Below are 19376 nucleotides of genomic sequence, written 5' to 3'. Positions count from 1 at the left end.
TTATCAGGCAGTAATGTATCCAATTATAAAAGGTACCAGCAGCACTTGAATTGGCTGCAGAGATCCAGACAACTCCTCTCCTTTTGTCTGGGAAGAATTTCTTTACCATTCTCTGGAGACCCCACTTGAACAAACGACTTCTTCAGCATCCACAGAAAAAAATACACTAAATTTGAGCTATTTCAAGATAAAGGGAAGTTCACATTGCCAGAGCCTTCACAGAACACACCTCACCAAGTGGCCTCTTTTTCATCAGGGACACGCAAGTCAGGAAACTCAAGAGAGATGCAGAAAGTCCTCAGAATGCAACAGATCCAAATCAACACCTTCAACTTCACCCATGAAGAACAGCCAGGGAGACCCTGGAGATCTGGTGCTTGTGTTCTCAGCGAGCAAACCTTTGCACTCTGCTCCAGCACTGCCTTGGAAATGATTTTAAGGGTCGGTGCCATGCAGGATACAGTGCACAGTGTGCCACACGTTATAAAACCACAGGAAAGGTGGGTCTTGTAACTGAGAACACAAACAGCAACCTCTTTGCCAGACAGAAATCAGGGCTGGGAGCCTAAAACTCACTTCAGTCGCTAGAAAATAACAATAAACAAAAGACTCCAAAACCCCTCTTCTGGCCAGGTCTGCCAGTCCCCATCACTACTGCAGGCTTGGCTAATGGAAAACAGCAAAAGCTTCAGCTACCATTAACCAAGCTGTAAGATTAAACAAATCACAGAATGTGTCCCTGGAATGCTCTGTCAGCTCATGAGCAGACTGATCACTGCACTTAATCCTGGGATTACACAAGTGGAGTCTCCAGGAGAAGAACGTTTTCCTTCTGGAAAAGACCTATGCAATTAAGGAAGGACTCCCAGGAGTCAGCAATCCTTGTGAGAAATGGCACTGCAGGAAAACAGCATAGTTGGTGACAATACAGTCCTACAGCCTCCCAGAGAAGTGAACAAAGCAGTTCATGCTGTTCCTGCTCCACAGCCAGGTCTGGGTGGAAATGATGAAAACATCACAGGTGCCCTGGGACACTGTTCTCATCTCCAGCTCTGCAATTCCAGCCAGAAGGGAGCTCAGCAATCAGCCAATTTACCAGGGTCTCCACCATGCAAAATGACTCTGTCTCTCACACGTGTGGATACTACTGTGGAAATAACCGTGTGCCACAAAGTCACAGGGAAAGAGTTAAGAAAAATTGCCCTGGAACTGATCAATACTGGCAGATGACTTCACCCACTGGTGCTCCCACTACAACAAACAGCTCCATCTGGACACAATTCTGGCTGGAAATCTGAACAGTTGTGAGACAATTGTTGAGAACATTCCTACGGCCAGAAAGCACTGGCCTTTGAGTCTCTCATATGTCAAATGGGAAAAACAGTAGGCTATCCACTAAAACCATTGCTAGTGATTTATTTATTAATAGCCATCTGATTATTATTTATTTCTGAATAAAAGGAGGAGGAAATTACAAAGTTTTACAACTCTGCTTATTTACAAAGAACTCTCAAACTTTGGAAAAATAGAACATTAAATTAACATGAACTTCAAGAATTTCTAAAATGCTATACTACTTTAACACATGAATACATTAGTGACTTCAATCTTGCAGTTGGATAGGCCAGCAAGGACCTCTAAAGTTGTATTTCTCTGGCTTCAAAAGAATGCTGGGGTGGGAAAAAGTCATTGTGAGCCTATCTTCTTGTAGTACTGGAACTAAGGAAATACAGACCGTGAAACACTCCATTTCCAGAAGCCTCCCCTTCAGGGGAAGTTAACTTTTGCATTCTCTATTACAGTTTCAACCATATAAGAATCAATGTTTAATTATAATATAGTCTTTTACTTCTCATTTAGCAGATTTTCACTGAGTAACAATCAAAATAAGTGACCTTTCTTCAAATGACTCTCTGGACAGGGGAAACTGTATCAATGTGTACAAACATTTTTAGATGGAAAAACTTTGAGGATGAGCTGAAACACAAACCACAAATTAACTAATTTACACAAGAAATAGTAATAGTTTTTAAAAATAAGAAGACACCTCTAGCTAACAGCATATACTACAAGACACAGAGAAAAAAATAATTTGGAGGAGACTATAAGGTTTTAATTGCTCTTTTGTGTGAAGCTGCCCTTTCAGCAGCACTTTACAACCCTCTGGCTATTTACGAAACTCTCAGCAGTAACTTCAGTAAGGTTTTGCAAAAGCAAAAGATTGCCTAGGGGCTACAAACTGTACCTGGAAAGGGCACTCATGTTCAGAAAGGACATGGTGAACCAAAAATTCCGAGGAGACTGGCAACCTAAAATAACCTAAAACATTAAAGAAAAGTCGGATGATATTCATCCAACTAATATGCACTAGACTGCTAAAAATATCTTTTAATTAGAGTATCTATGTCTTCTTCTATAACAGATCTGTATTCTCATTCTTAGACAGAATTAATTTTCATGTACTTTATACACATGGATGCTACAGTCAAGGAACTGCAGATTTATATTAAGTGCCAATTGTTGTGCCATCCACTGATCTTTCTGAAACAGCTGGAGCCCTCGAGCTGAATATCACTGATTATCAGGGTAACTTAACCTCACAAGGACAGTTCCTACACAGAATGTTGAAAAACACATCAGATAAACACTGTGAGAAAAGCGGAAAAGAGAGTGGAAAAGCTCCAGTCACAACAATAAAATCAAACTAGTGAATTATCACTAACTTTAGCTTTGTATACCTTGAGGTCCCAGTTTTGCCTGAGCTGGAGTGGAGGTTGAGCTAAGAAGGGGGTCAGATGAAGGATCCAGGAAATTGGTGGTCAGATTTGCTTTACATGAAAGTGATTCTTCAGGTAAATTATCCAGGCTCATCCTGTTCTGTCTACTGGTATCTAGTAGGTCTTTCCCAAAGAAAGCTTCCTGCAAAGAAGACAAAATGATTCAATGTGGGAAGAACACTGTACCTATTAAAAAAGTTGGGTAAATGACAAAGTTAACATCAAAAGGCAATGATAAAAACACAGTCTCAGTTCCATGAGCCTTCCAGCATGGCAGTAGCTCTTCCAGGCTATGAAGAGTGGCTACAACTTAGCTAAGGTAGCTACATTACTAACATTTTATGATCAAATTCACACCTTAAATTATATAGAAAAACTCTAGTCTTCTTACACATGTGGCACAGACAGTGTACCAGTACAGTGTTATTACATATATCACAATTTGTTAAGTGTTTAAAACATTTCTCCTGGCATAAAAAGGACAGCTGAAGAAGGCGAACACTGCTGGGCACCTGGATCAAGAAGTTAATGAAAAACGTGCACGCACCCTGTGATCCCAATTCAAGAACAACCATACCCAGCGTTTCACTCAGCACAAAATCCTCCTCGTGTAACTGCAGCAACAAAACACCTGAAGATGTTTAACTTACATTAGTAGCTTTTAAAATATTACATAAGCCATCACTCATCCAGGCCTGAACACTCAGTAATTTGACAACAACCTATCAAATTTTCTAGTCAATTTTTATTCATTATATAACAACTTTTTCTGTTTTCATGTAGTCTATAAACCCTTGATTTAGGCTACAGCTCTAAAAATAAGATACATTTTTCAGTTTCAGTTATTCTAGTATGAACAAAAGAAGAATCTAAGAAATATTCTGCATTTTATAGAAGTAAAATGTGCACTGAAATATTTATCCTTATTAATCCAAAGGAAATGTTGTTTAAGTATTTTCTTTCCAACTTACTTCCCCGCTTAGGAAATACAAATTATTTTTAAACAGATTGTTCTGCCTCTCTAGTAATTCTTTGCTTTCAATCCCAATACAGTTGATCACACGAAGTTTGGTGAACATCTACAAGACAATAGAAGTTTTCATGGAGACAGTGGCTGAGAAAAAGAATAAGCCAAATAATGTTCTCAGTGAGAGAACACTCAGTTTATAAACCGGTTAATGAAAGGTAAGTTGCTCCATCACCATTAATATCCTGGTTATTACCCATGACTGCTGATGAGCTATGAATCAACACACATAAAGATCAGGTATTTAAATGGATTTACACAAGAAGTATCCCAACAGTTTACCTGCAAGTAGGCAGGAAAGGTTTCTTCCAGTTTATTTTTCTTTTTTCTGTAACGCTTTTTTATTTTCTCAGTGCTTTCAGAAGCTGGGATAGACTCCTCAACTGGAGTGTCTGGCAGCTGTTCTGTCCAACCTAAAAAGCAACATTCAGGCACAAATAAATAAAATACTCCCTATTTTGCTCCAAAGGTTCAGTGGCAGCACATGTAATGTATCTGGCTACCCCTCTGGGTCATGGGTTTACTGGACATCACTCCAGATGTGTTCTAAAGGTGGTTTTTATCTAGCCAGCTGTGATCTGTCACCTGACCATCTGGGTTCTGCCAGCAGGAAACACCAGATGTGACACCAGTCACATCACCACCTCGTACCTCCCAGGTACAGACAGACCTTTAACTTTTGTACCTCCAAGTCACCGAAGAATGTGGTAATTTGAGAGAAATTATAGGTGCCATTCAACCAGGTATTTGAAAGACAATCCACTGAAGAAGTATCTCCAAAATCTTTAATGCTGAGTTACACATTAATCACCTTTCATTTCACACACTATTTTTTCTCAAATTGAAAGTAAAAAACTTATTTTCTTTTTAAATCCGAGAAAGAACTATCGTATAAATAACGAACGGGCTAGAAAAAGAAATCTATAAAGAATCCCTTCAAGAAAAATTACACATTTATTCAGCTATCATATTTCAAAGTGGCACTGCTTTTTCTAATAAACACAAAAGCACAGAGTGATCATCAATCATTCAGTATTTTATTACAATAGAGGAGGGGAAACACTGCAGGTAAAAGCAGAACTTTATAAGTCCTGCTACTTCTGTCTTGCCAAAGCAAATCACATGAAGTTAAGGACCCTGGGAAGTTATTTAAGAAACCATATTAACATGGTTATAAAATCAGTTTTGCTTTGTACTGTAGTGATCTCAACATACCATATTCAGAGGACCACGAGTGGAATGAGGTTCACCAACACTGTGACCTCTGCACTGTCTGAGAGGGAGGTTTTACAGAGAAAAGGAGTGCCAAAAATCCTGGGAAGGCTGATGAGTACTGGCCACTGAGAAGAAGGCTCTCAGCAAGCTGTCATGATTTAAAACACACATTGACTTTGTGGTTTATATTTTTCTCAACAAGCAATTGTGCCTGAGCAGACAAAGAGAAGCTCCAACTTTTAACTGAAGAACACTTGTTTAGGAATACTGCTTTTTAATAATATGCATTGTCCTGTTACCCAGAATGGGGAATTCTCTTCTTAGCCAATTTTTTTTTCTTTTACTTAAAGGAGAAGATCCTACAGAAATGAAAAAAATTACCACAAAATTTTCAGCACTACCTGAAACAAGGCAGCATGGTACAATGAAATAATATTTACAAAGCAGAAAAACACAGCTGTAACACTAATATTAAAGAGAAAACAAGCACTAAATTGGACTTAGCTAGAATACTGGGTTGCAGTGATAAAAGAAACATTTGCTGGCTTCATAAAGTAGTCCTACAAATGCAAACAAGGACAACATATAAATACTAGTTTTTCATAATACTGTCTGGATGATGTAGCAAAGATCCAGTTTCCACCATGTTGTTGTACAGATACATAGCAAGACACTAATCTGGATTTAGAAAGGGTAAAAACACAACAGCCAAACAAACAGGAGAGAGTAATAGGAGAAACCAAAGGCCAGAGTCTTCCAACTGAGGTGGTATCAACCAACCTTTAGAAGCAGCTGCCTCTTTCTACCGACTTTACAGGAAATGGGCTCTGAACTAAACATACTCCACATCTCACCTGAATGATACCTCAATATTCTCTAGATTAGTGTGAACAACTCCAGATGGGTGAAATAATTTAGTCTAATCACACACAGCAAGTAAGAGAAAAAGGCACATAAATAAAATCTGACTCCTTGTTAGGTGCCCAATCGAGCGAGTACTGAGGCATTGAAATGGCTCTGCTACGAGAAGAGACACCACAGGGGGGTTCTTCAGTCTTGGAAGGGACAACACGGATGGGGAAATATGACACATGTCTAGAAAATGTTTCTGTATTACAAATTAATATGGAATTATTTTTTTTAAGTCATCTTTCATAACATAAAATGTAAGGGTAGTTTAGGAAACTCTCAGCTTAAAATAATGTCTCATTTTAAAATAAGAAGGAATTACTTCTTCACGAAACAAAAGTATATAATTAAACTCTCTGATAAAGGATTAAACTCTCTGATAAAGGATACTTGTGGAATGTGGAACATTGGTGACTATTAAAACTGATGGTCCAGAAGACAACTCTGGATCAGGATTACATGTGGAGGAAGGTGTGTCAGAAAGAAGATTGCTCTAAATCTGCCTATTTATCTCCCAGAATAGGCAGCAAATCATCATTTCAGTTTCCTTGTAAATCATGGGCTCTGTTGAAATTTTAAGTATGTAGGAATGGGTATTTTCAGTTGAATTAATAAAGCCATCATGACAAACATGTATGTTGATGAGTTCTATTATTTTTATTGCATTAAGCATGAACAAAAATTTAAAAACAAGTTCCTGCATTTACCTTCATCTCTGCCAGGCAGCTGTTCAGAAACAGATCCAGAAGAATCTTTCCTGGAGAGGGATCTTTTAGTCTTCCCTTGCCCTGTACGACTTCTCTGACGTACCATAAACCCACCAATACCTTAAGAAGGAAGCAAAAATTCAATGTATTGATAAAAACTGAGCTTCATAGTAAGAACAAGAGCCAAGATTACTAAGCAGGTCAAGGGGACTGCTGCATCTAGAGGTCTAAGAATGAATCTGAGATACTTAAGGCATTTTAATTCAGAGTTTTATGAAATATTTCTGAATTTTAATGTCTTGGTGAGTATACATGTAATGATCAAACAGGATAACAATTATGGGACTGTAAAACATCCACAAGAAGTTCAAATCACCAAACCTGGCAACTTTCAGATGCTGGATTTCCCCTCCCCTGGCAAGCTGATGAATTGCTGGAATTAACTGTCAACCTACCAAATGAAACCTACTGAAGAACCTCAAAAGACCATAAAAAAACCCCTCTACAAAGAGCTCTAGGAGATCCACCACTCCACATGACAGTACTAGAGAAGGACATACCACAAAATAAAAAGATAACTGTCAACATCATACTGCCCGAAACTCCAGAATCCTTCACTAGAGACTGACTGCAGCATTCCTGATCCTTTGCAGATGGTGTATATGTATGTAAATGTATCAGATACAGGTTTGTCTAATTTTCCAGGGAAATTGCTGGCTGCAGAAAACTAATAGATGTATTCTGTCTGGATACAGCTCAAGTGTTTCTGCACCCAGGACACACAGTTAATCCACAGTCCAGATAATTAAGAGTCAACTGCACTAAGAAATTAAAATAAATTAATTCATCCAATAACTGAATTCATTAAAATTCACTGTCAGAAGCAATCTGCAAATATTTAGCAAATTACTCTTATCGAGTATTTCAGAAAATAAGAGAACTGCAATAAGTTCTCTGAAATTCAAATATTGCCAGATGTATATAAATACACACACATAAAAATTCTCCTTCACCAATTACACAAATACAGTCCAATTTCCTATCAAGTTAAGAATCAATACAAGGTATAGATTTGAAATACTACAATTGACAGCATACTAACAACAGGGGTACTGTGGACACACAGTTGTTTAAGTTACTTTATCCTACCAGGTCTGTATGGTTTTCGTTTCCTTTTTTTAATCCCATCAGCTCCTTCAGCCACTTTGGTATCATCATCCACAGCTTCCCGTTCTGGGCTGGAATCTGATTTTCCATCACAATCCATAAGATCACCTTCTGCAGAAAAGAGGCAATGGTAACTTAAACTTGAAAAGGGGAAGAAGGTATTTTTTCCACAGTTTCTACATCTGACTGATTGCTGAGAAACTGATTGAGAACGGTTGAGATTTTTCTGAAGGGTGACAGATAATCTCTGGACACTCCTGGGAAACCCACTCTATCTCTACACAAGGAGCCAGTCTATACACACATTTCCTATGAGATGATGTTGAGACAAAGTCAGAGAATAAATGCTATAGTTACTACATGTGAATATGAGAAATGTTTTGCTGCCTTCTTCAGAAGCCTGTGCCATCACCATTTCTAAGTGTCTGAGCAATCTGTAGCCATACATCAAGGAATACGGAACCAATTTACCAAGATATACTTCCTTTTGTTCACTGTCCTCTTCAGCTCTGTTTGGTAGGGCTTTTCTTTTTTATTAATTGAGAAGACATTGAAAAATTGCAGCCTGCACTTGGAAAGTAATGTTTAATGACTCTTAGTTTAGAGCATTCATGACTTGAAGCCGTGTGACTGACTGAAAGCAGACTTTCTATGAAGAGGAATTGGACTTATGTAATAGAAAATTCAGCCCAAAGGAATTACTCAGCCTTGAAGATGAAGACTGTAATTCAGAGTTAGAGTTTATATTCTGTGGGAAAGAAGGGTAGAAACAGATGTAAAGTATGCTGACATTAAAAAGCCTTTGGTGTTGAAGAAAGAGGGAGCTAATTCTTCCTGATATCCCCCAAAAAGACCTTACATCTTCATTTTACTGTAAAGCTTTTGAAATGTTAAATATACTCTCACCCCTGAAAAGATATTGGAATTCTGATTTCCTGCTTTGGGTTTAGGTGTATACATGGTCTAAAACCACATGCAGTTGTAAGAGGGAGAAATCCTGTTGTAAGAGACAGTTGGACTCTTTCATACCACTTCTGCTGTGGTAGAACTACATCCCTCACTCTTCCACACGCTGAGTCATGGACCAGATCTTCCCATTGTTAAAGACCTTGCTGAGTTCCACCAACAAAGCTGGTGGCTTGGCAAAGGCCACCAAGCTGAAGCTCCCAAAGCAAGCTCAACTTTCAAATGGACTTTCAAATGTAGAACACCTGATGAAATGCTGAACCTGATGAAAGCCTAAAAATGAGATGGTAACAAAATTACCATGAAATCGGTTTTTTTTCAGATAAAGCCTCTTTTTTTCTACCTGGAATGTCAGAATCTAAGTAAGGGTTATTCCTTTTTCCCTGGAATTACTACACTGTGTTACTCCAGTCAAAGCCATGGCACAGCTTTATTCATCCTGATGCTCATACAAAAATTCCAGATGTTCAGGGAACAGGCACTGATCCACTGTAGTAGAGCAGAGCTCTACACACACAGAGCTTCCAGGAAATCCACCCCATCTACCATGTACTTGCTGTGCTGTCGCCTTCACATACATGAATGTGCTTTAACTCTCAAAAAGGCAATGGAAAGTGGTCAGAACTGAAATTAAAGTCTGTAGAAGCCTTGGCTCTCCCTTTCATACCCTGCTGTCACATCTATGTATCTTGTTATCTACTCAAAAAGTAGATAGAAGCCAATAAGCAGATAATTAAGTCAGACAAAGTTATATAGAAAACAGGAACACATTTTTAAAAGTAAAGATGATTGGCCACTGAAAAAGAACAATGTAAGGGACTAGTTCTCTTTCTTGATGTCTCCAAACCAAAATCAAAAGCTTTTTTTTCACTTTTAACAACCCAGTTGATGAAGTATAAGAAAGTATGAGATGAAATTTCAGTCTTTGTGTATTGCTAGGGTAATGTACCAAACCCTGTGATTACTGAAAGAAGTGAAAGAAAAACAAGTAGTTAACTGTTTTAAAGGTTATACACAAATAAAGGGAAGCTATTATAAAAAAAATACACTTCTAGTCAACAGCAGAGGGTAAGAAAGTGCTAATCAAACAACAGGAACCATACTGCTATCAACAAGTTAACACTGAAACTTCACTGACGGTTAAACTACAGAGTTATCTCAAGTACACTCTCTGTACCTAAAAAAAGCTTCTTTTGACATTTAATCTGACTAACACCAAGGTGATGTTGCATAAACAGAAAGCACTTTAGGCTGTGGGGAGGTGGGGTGTCTGTGTGCCTCTGTTCCTCCCCTAACAGACACCTGCATGCCTAATGCAATGGCTTTCACACATTGAAGTTAAGCCTTTCCCCAGGCCATGGATTAACACCTGCTCTACCAACACACTTCTCAGGATGCACAGCCAGACCATGGCAAAGGGGACAGGAGAATGGGATTGCACCATGTTGGCAGCTGTTTCTAGTGTTGAAAAGCAGGGATTTGAAGGGCCTGGCTGCTCCTATGTCGTTTTCCCACTCTCATCTCCCACTTTTGGTCTTTTCTGGCTGGGGCTGCTGTGCTTGCTCAGCTGTGAGGGAAGCAGATGAGACAAGTACTGGTGACACTGAGACACATGGATCCTTGCTCTATGTCTAGTCTTGCAGTGGAAGGAACTCTCCCAAGGCATTCTACCATTGACTGAAACATTGTCCCCATACACAGGGGTGTGTTTGGATAGGCCAGCATTAGCCCAAATCACTGACTCTCAAGCCAGCTCACCTTGTTTCTTTAAGAAAAAAAGAAATACTCTCAGAAAAGAGCTTTTTAATCCACTTTCCCATTTGATTTTATTTTAATACCAGTTTCTCAGCTTTGCTGAGCCAATGTTACCACTTTCAAACAGTGTTTGCACTAACTTTGAGAGCCTCAAAACGCACTTGTACTCAGTGAGTGCACAGTGTAACCCAAGGATTAGACAAAAAGTCATCCCATATTTCCAGTGCTGGCAGCCTTAGAAAGGCGAGTTTCCTACAGGATGGATGACCCATAAACAGGACAACAACAAGGAAAATCCCTAAAATGGACAACAATGAGCCATGACTACTGTTCAAGTAATTTCCATAAAACATTCTGTACAGAACACAGGAGTATCAGTGTAATAAAAACTCCCGGATATCTGCAATACACACAGGTACTGCAACACTCCCAAGCTACAAGACATGCCAAAAGTAGACTGCTACCTCTACTGTCATCCATCTCCCCATCTCTTGAGTGTTCTGACTGGGCATCTGGGGGTGTCTGAAGCACAGCCACACTGTTCTGATTTATAATCTTCAGTTTAAGCTTTGGTTTCGTCCGTTTTCTTCTCGGCACTGTAACAGTGAGGCTCTGTAACTGAGACATGCCGGATTCTGTCAAGCAGACTCCATCCTGGGTGTATGTCTTCGGTGGGTCTATAAAAGTTGAACGAATCATAACAGCAATATAAAACTCTTTAATTTACAAGTCTTAGATTTTTCAGGAATAGCACTTATAAGAGTTAACAATCCACATGTATGGAGCTGATCCGTGAGTGAAGAAATTGGTATAAATAAAATGGAGGTATCTGACACTGTTTTACACATTACAGTCACAGCTTTATTGCCCAGAGTCTGATGTCAAATCCAGCAACAATCCATTACATTGCTATGGAACAACCTATATCAAGGACTCATTAGAAAGAACAATGTCATTATGGAAACTGGTGCCTTGCAGGGTATTTCCATATCACTGGCACCCACAGAAACCTGTGCAAGTCCTACTTTGGGTTCCCATTGCTTCTCAGTCAGGGCCCCCATCCAGCATTCAGAACTTTACCTTCACCATCTTAATGACCTTAACTCTGCCAGAACTCCTGGCAACTCAGACAAGTTAATCAGCCCTATTTTATAGGCAGACTAAAACCAAGTTTTATCAAGTGAGCTGCTCAAAATCAAATTGGAAATTGTGGGTAGAACCCAAGTCTCCCAAGACCTGCCAGACTGCTTCCTCCTCAAGGTGCTACATGACAGCTGAGTCTGTTGATAAGCTCCAATATTCCTTAATTCACCACGCAGAAAGGCGCTGTCACCTGCGCTGGGGCACTGAAAGTGGAAGTTTGGGAACTTTCAGGGAATTACCAAATAATGAAGAGGCTGCAATGATGCTTCAGCTCCTTGGAGCCAACTAAACCATGATTTGATAACACAGGTTTTGCAAACATACAAATATCATAACATTTGTTCCCTTTAACCAAAAAATATTTTCTTATGTAACATCTCACATCACAGCTGGTCCTGAACACAATTCTTCCCAGTTGACTGTCTTCTTATACAGAACTTAAAAGGTGTGTGTTTCAGAAACATCTCATAAACTCTTTTTCAGACTGAAGATTTGAGGGGAGAACCTTCTCTCAGAACTACATTTGTGTGGTATCAAATGGAAAAAAACTCCAAAGTGATGGAAGCTGTCCTACCATGATGGAAGCTGCTGGGTGCTATCATTATAAAAACTGACTTGTGAGTAGGCTTGTTAAGATTATAAATTTCTAGCACAAACCAGACAAATACAGAAAAGTTGTGTTTTCCTACAGCTCGAACCTGCAAGCATTTGTGTACATGCCTGACTCAGCCACACTGTGTTATCACCACTGATATTAAGGCAAGCAACTAAATCTGCAGGATTAAAGCATAATTTAAAGTAATTATTATAGTGCAGGTATGGCAGGCAAAAGAGAAGAAAGAAGAGAGAATGAAAAAAAAATGGAAAGCATGCTGTGGTAACTGAAGGACAGTTAATGCTGTCTGTTATAAAACCATAAAAAAAGGAATTTTTGTCTCATGTAAAAATATACCCTTAAAATATGCTAAATGATTAAAAATTAAGCATTTACATTCTTTACCTAGTTCTTTTGATTTTGAAATAATCTGAGCTCCAACTGATGAATCACAACAGTCCAAAGAAGGCACTGAAAAATATAAGGAAAATCATTTCAACTTTTAAAAATGGTGACTTGATTTAAACTGAAACTATCCATCTTCCTTCAGACAGTTCCGTTAAACTCCCTAATTTATACTGTCGGCAACGTTGACTGGCACCTTTAAAATGAAGTGCTTTTCAGTGTCACAGACGACGTGACTACAAAACAGGCCTGATACAAACTGAAGTTCTCCAACTTCCTGGAGCCAAGAATGGCATTGGCATGGCACTGAACTTAATGGTAAATTATCTCCTTCTACTGGGCCAAGGGCAAATGAATACACTGGATCTATTGGGTTGGAAAGGAACCTCTACACTAAGCCATGATGTTCAGGTTTTGCTGCCCTAATCGTGAAAAATGGGAGGGCTTTGTGAACTGGGTATCGACCAGCATTTCCCCAGGGAGGGGCTGGCACACTCTGGCAGCTTTGCACACAAGATTACAGAGGTGTCTATGCTGTCAGGTCTCTCACACAGCACACACGAGAAAGCTGATATATCTGAGAACAGATGATACAGGACTTGCTGAAGTTAGATAAGGGTAATTCTTAATCAAGATAAGAATATCAATAAACGGAACAGCAGAAACTCAATCTATACTCTACAGCTTGTGTGCTGTGGGGAAGTACTGGAACAGTGTGACTGAAAAAATAATGATCAAAATGTGTTTCTACACATGGCTACTGTTGCTGTGGGTAGAAACACTCTTCCCACCTGCCTTAACTGCATAACTGCTATAATGCTTCACTAACCTCTGATGTGTAGACTAAATTTTACTATTAGTAGTGACTTCACAGAGATTATGTAGACAGTAAGTAAAGTGAAAATTAGGAGCTTCTATCTCGCAAACATTGAGAACTAGAATCAGAAAACCTGTTAGTTTGGCACAGTTAGCATTACTACACAGGCAAGTTTATCCACACTTTTTTCTTTTTTTTGCCTAGAAATCTTATTCATGCTGAATTTAAGACCTGGATAACACCTGGAGCATTTACTTTGTGTCTGCCACACAAGATGAGACCACTGAGGCTGAGCAGCCGTGGGAGGTTCAGTGTGTCATGTCAGACCAGTGCACATGTGCTGCTGACCACCTCACACACATCCTGGGAGCAAGGGCCAAGACCAGGAGAAACACAAAAGCTTCCAAGTAACACTTAGAATGGATATGAAAACTACAAGATGCTTTCTAAGCATATAAACAAATTTACAGTCCTTTAAAAGTTTTATGTAAGGTGTAACTAACATACAGGATATAATCTAAAGGAAACCAATATTCCATGCAATTAGTAAATAAAAGAAGCCTACATGAATTACTGAAAAAGTAATACACAACAGTGGAAGGAAAAGACAGGGAAGAAAATAAATTGAAAATGGCATTTTGTAAGAGACATGGAACTGAAGGGAAACAAAAACTATGGGACAAACTGCAGGACGGAAGATACTCAAAAGCACTGGATTGAAACAACAGAAAAAAGGCAGATTGTAAGAACTACTCAAAGTGGAATAAAACATCATCTGTTCATTTAATTGGTTATAATTCACAAGATGTTTTAAGACTGAGATAGTAATTATTGAATTGGAATCTAAGGTAAACAAAAAATTCAGAAAGACAGTCATGAATGGGAATTTGAAATCCTTATTTAAAAGTCAAACAACAGAGAGCTCTTCTAATCCAGGTCAGACCGTGAATAATTTTAACTCTGGAGACTGAATAGAGTTGAAATGCTCAAATAAACAAGCTGATAGTGACAAAGGTGAGGCCTTCAGAGACCCACTCACAAAAACTGCACAAACAACCAATGTTTGAAGGCAGTATCAAACAGACTTCCAGAAAAGGAGCTAATTAGAGTGCAGATTAAGGATTAAAATCAATAAAATGGATAGCAGAAAAACACCATACTGTTAGAGAAAGACTGTTCAAAGGAGAAAAAAAAATAAAATTGAACAAAAAAGTGCTTTCTGAGGTATTCAGCTGAAGTTTAACCAAAATTGTTAAAATTACTTGCAAAAGGGTTTAGACATGCTGAATATTGTACAGCATTTAGCAGTTTCAGCTGAAAACAAATAATTGCACAGAATACAATATGATGACAAGAACCACAGTTTCAAAAAGAAAGGGGCTGCCATTTGTAAGGCTGTAAAAGAAAAGAACAATTCTAGGAAGAAATGAAACCATCATAAGAAATGGTTGATGTAGAAATACAGCACTAGCAGAGCACTCATTATTGGGTGCCTGCATAACTGTGTGAATGACACAGGGATGTTTCTGTAAATATAGTAACACAAGAACATTAGAGTTGACATGACAAATGTCCCAAAAAATAAAAAAATTCAAGAGGTAATTTTTTAACATACGGTATTACGTTGGGTTTGTATCTGGCATTTGTAAAGCACATAGAATTAGGTTTCAGAATGAAGAAAAATTTAATTCAGTATAATGAAAATGGTGCAACAGAGGCTCTCAGCCATAACGTGTATCACTGGCAGTGCTGAGCATCCCTGGATTAGTAAGTGATACCAGCTCCTCAATGCATCCATGAGCACAGTTACTCGAGCCCCAGGAGGAATAACTGCACAAAGGCAGCTACAGGAACTGCCACCAGATCAGCTGTAACTGGTTACAGAAAACCAGGCAGAGCTGGTCCGTTTGCAGAGGAACAAAAACAGCACCAAGGGAGGAGGAAACTGGAGTTTGGATGGAGAGAGGATGGGAGTAGGTGAGGAGAGATGAAATTTGCAGATGGGGCACATGATGTACAACGACAAAGGACAGAAAGGCAGAAGTGATGAGCAGATGGTCAAGAACTGCTTGTCCAGGAGTGAATGAGGATGAGGGACAGACACACTTCTCCTGAAGGTGCAGGAATTACAGCACAGGGGAAAAGCTGCTGCTGCTGCCTAAAGCAGCTGTTAGCACCTCAAATTCATGAGAATTTGAGAAAATGTTCTACAGGGCAGAGCAATACGCTGGGGGACATGTAACTTGAAACTGCACTAGAAGGAACCTCATGAAACACTGATGAGAGATGTTTATTTCAAAATAGTCTAGTAATGAAGGTTTCTGGTATACTGCTTTGGAGTAAATCTTACCACATTCTGGCTTTTGATATTTATGTATGTTCAAGAAGAAAAAAACTATTTATCTTTTATTTTTGTTTCCTGAAGAAGACTTCGTAAAATTACAAGGTATGATGAGATAGGGAAGAGCTCTTACAAATTTAAAAAAGTTTCCATTTTCTGAAGAAAGTAAAATGGAACCTCGTTCTCTTTACCTACACACTGGAACCATTTACTCTTTAATCACAGTGAACCTATAATGTATTGGTAATTTGGTGGGTTGAGGGGCTCTTGCCTCTTCTAGAAAGAATGTGGTTAAAAAACCTGTAATAACACTTGCAACACATCCATGATACATCAAATGTAAAGGGCAAGAACCATCCCAGTAAGAATCCCATAATGGTGTACATTTTAAGAAGCTTTCTACTGCCAACTAACATTTGTCTCTCTAAGTTTATCAAATACTAATTCTTCTGACTTGGAAACAAAAAGTTATAGCAGATTTTCAAAGGAGTTTTAGAAGAATTAATGGAAGACCAAAACATTTCATATCAAAGTACATGCAGGTATTTCTATGAACATGCATCAAAGGACATATTCAGACATGCAACTGTGCAAATGTACTCATGTTAGAGAAGTTTTATATATACTGAGTCAAAACAGGAAAGAATAAGCAGACAAACTTGTCTTTAAAAAAAAAGAAAGGTGACAAAAACTGCAAAGAAAGCTTGGTAACTCCCTGACAGGTCTTGCAAGTCTGGTTCCTATTTCTTGGAATCTAAGCAACATGACTTCATGGAGATGTGCAGGAAGGACTAACTCAGGGGACAGCTTATGCCTGGAAATGAAACATCTCTGATATCATCTTGTGAAGTTGTTCTGTCTCACATACCATGGGCTTTAATTATCTTGAAAAGGCAGCTCTGCCAGCTCCAAAGAGAAAGGAAGAAGGAGTATTTCTTACTTGGATCTTTTTTTCTTCAAGTACTCAAAGCTTATTATCCAAATAAACAGAAGACTGTGTTGTATCTGGAAGTTTCTTGGGTTTTCCACTTACAAAACCTCCTCCTTTTTGAATTTTTGAAAGCAGATCTCAGCATTGAAGTGACTTGCAGAAATACAGAAGCATTACTCATTCTTCTATTAGTGATAAAAATGGGTTACTTGGAAGTGTTCCAGCACCTTGTGTAGTTGATCAGGGAGTATATAAACCTCCAAGGTCAGGTCAGTAAGTTATAATTACTGCTGGGATGAGGACATGCCAGTGTAAATGGACATCAGATGCTCTATTGAACTTTTCTTGGCAGACCTCTTGAGCACATGCCTCACAAAATCTTCAGTCTTGATCAGGAAAGCCAATCTTACTGACATCTTCTTGCTGGATATGAATATTTCCTGAAACATTTGCTTAGTTCTTGTACCTTCCTCCCACTGTTCTCTCATGACACCCCAATAAAGGGTTAATATGAACACCAATGAGCTTATGCTAAAAACGGGAATAGGTGTCAATGTTAAAGCAGCAGAGTGAAGCAGAAACTCCTGTGAGCTGACACACAGAGAAAACAGACCTGGGATATCACCCTTGCAGCAAGACCATAAATCATGTCATAGGCCAGTGTAACTGCTGACAGGCCACTCACAGAACATTAACCAGCACCATCCCATGGAATCAGATGCTGTAAATGTGCTTAAGCTGCAGTAACCTCAGCTCCTGAAGTACCACTGCTGTAGAACTGTAATACAGACTGACAAGGCAGTCGGTATCCGTGTCCAGAGAAGTGCAAAGTTCATCAGAAGGAACCATACATTTTAGCTAACAAGCAAGTGACAACTCCTGAACAAAAAAGTATGGCCAGTTCTTTCAAAGATTGCAGCTAGGGAGGGAAGCACTGGTCTTGAATATTGGGAGAGCTGAGGAAAAGGCATAAACACGAGGGAGGAGGGGAAAAATGCTTACACAGACTGTTGTTACAGGTACTGCTGCCTCAGACAACCTCAAAGCATCAAAATATAAAACCTTTTTCTGCTTAGAATTAATTTTCAGATTCTTCTGTAGTTGTAACTTTAGAGAACTGGGCTTTCTTCGTTGCACTTGACAGAGTCAGATGCCTATCACCCTTTCGATACCAAATGCTTTTAGTCCTTTATCCGTATCTTCAATAACTCAACCCAGAATTCCCCATTAGGTTTCCTCTGGCCTTGCAGCCAAATCACTAGAGGGTGTGAAAGAGCTGAGGACACTTCCACCAGGGCCCTTAAAATAAACATGAAAAAAAAATCTTACTTCTACCACGAGCCAACTCTCCATCAGAGACAAGAACCGTAACACATTCCCAAACCTATTTATCGCAGTGTGCAAATCCTGCCATTGGTTTCGATCGTCTCCTTACCGTTTGTTGGTGGTATGTATGGCCTACAAATGGTACAGTCAAAACCCATATCAGCTATGTTTTCCACTTCCTCCTCTGTGTTTAAGTTCTGACAGATTGCATGCATCCATCTAGAAATTAAGTGGGGGAAAAAATACAATTTAAAGGAAATATGTGGTGTTTTAGGAGACCCAAACATCAGCCTATGGTCCAAGTAAACGTGAAGTAGTTGTTTAGTTTGCATTCTTTAAGGGAGAAACCACAGAATGAGGTTTTCCATATACAGCATCCCCTACTGTGGTGTGTATATGGAGTAGCAGATCACCTATTTCCCTTCACGGGAAGGAACTCTACAAAACAATGTCCCGGACCAAATATGTTTTAGTATTATAATTTTCTCCTTATATTGCCATCATTTCATACAATGTAATCCAGATTTAGCCTCCCAACAATAGTCTTATGAGGTAAATTAGTTTTATTTTTATGGGACGGGGGGAAGAGACACAGAGTGATTAATTAATTTGCCCAGAGTCAGATAGTTTAGTCTGTGGTACAACTAGGAATGAACTACTAAGAGACTTCTGAGACTCAATAATCCAGTGTTCATTACCACAAGACCATTCCCTTCATCTTTATGCTTTTACATTAGGGGAAAAAATTAAAATAAGCTTTAAACAGGAAAAATCTGTAAAATATCAGAAATCCTTACCGATCACATTGTCTACACTGAATTATGAGCTCCTCATCCCTGTACGTGCGATAGCAGATTGGGCAGGTGGACAGACTTGCACAGGGAGCACACTGTGTGTAATTGTTTTGCCATTCACATCTTAAACCTGGAGAAGTTGCTCCACAGTGTCTGCACCAAACACACCTGGAGAACAGACAAAATGATCTGTTACTTTCAATTCACAGGAAGATTATTTTGTGGCTCTTCTCCTTAGAACAAGGTGAGTAATTAAGTTTTAACTTAGTCTAACAACAAATGTTTAACAACATTTTTAATACTTTTTTAACAAAGTTCCTAATTAATCATTCCCTTCAAACTGCAAAAACAGGCAGATGGGTTTTTGTAGCAGCTCAACAGGTCAAAGGAGTTCCTGCTTCCAGATGCCATTCACTTTTAGATCTGGAGACTTAACCATGTGAGAGGTCTAGTCTGTTTGTGTTTCACCCAAGTAAACCAAATGGTTTTCAGAGGGTTTTA

General features: G+C 38.9%; 1 protein-coding gene across 10 annotated transcripts in view; it reads right to left on the bottom strand.

Annotated features, from left to right (window-relative positions):
- Positions 1–19376, bottom strand: part of KMT2C (lysine methyltransferase 2C) — a 198749-nt gene that overhangs the window by 43837 nt on the left and 135536 nt on the right. For 7 of the 10 annotated variants that reach the window (XM_027686911.1, XM_027686912.1, XM_027686913.1 and 4 more), the window contains 8 exons: positions 18879–19043; positions 18191–18300; positions 12667–12732; positions 10988–11200; positions 7785–7913; positions 6636–6755; positions 4087–4217; positions 2739–2919 (listed from right to left, as the gene is read on the bottom strand). In XM_027686911.1, the coding sequence (XP_027542712.1) occupies positions 2739–2919; positions 4087–4217; positions 6636–6755; positions 7785–7913; positions 10988–11200; positions 12667–12732; positions 18191–18300; positions 18879–19043 (1115 nt within the window). The remainder of the gene's footprint in view (positions 1–2738; positions 2920–4086; positions 4218–6635; positions 6756–7784; positions 7914–10987; positions 11201–12666; positions 12733–18190; positions 18301–18878; positions 19044–19376) is intronic. The other 3 variants (XM_027686917.1, XM_027686914.1, XM_027686918.1) reach the window with 3 other exon arrangements.

This window comes from Neopelma chrysocephalum, unplaced genomic scaffold (assembly GCF_003984885.1).
Source record: "Neopelma chrysocephalum unplaced genomic scaffold, ASM398488v2 Primary Assembly neopelma1_72, whole genome shotgun sequence".
In the NCBI taxonomy this organism is placed as follows: Eukaryota; Metazoa; Chordata; class Aves; order Passeriformes; family Pipridae; genus Neopelma; species Neopelma chrysocephalum.
The sequence above is the reverse complement of the archived record's forward strand: the minus strand, read 5'-3'. Positions and strand labels throughout refer to the sequence as shown.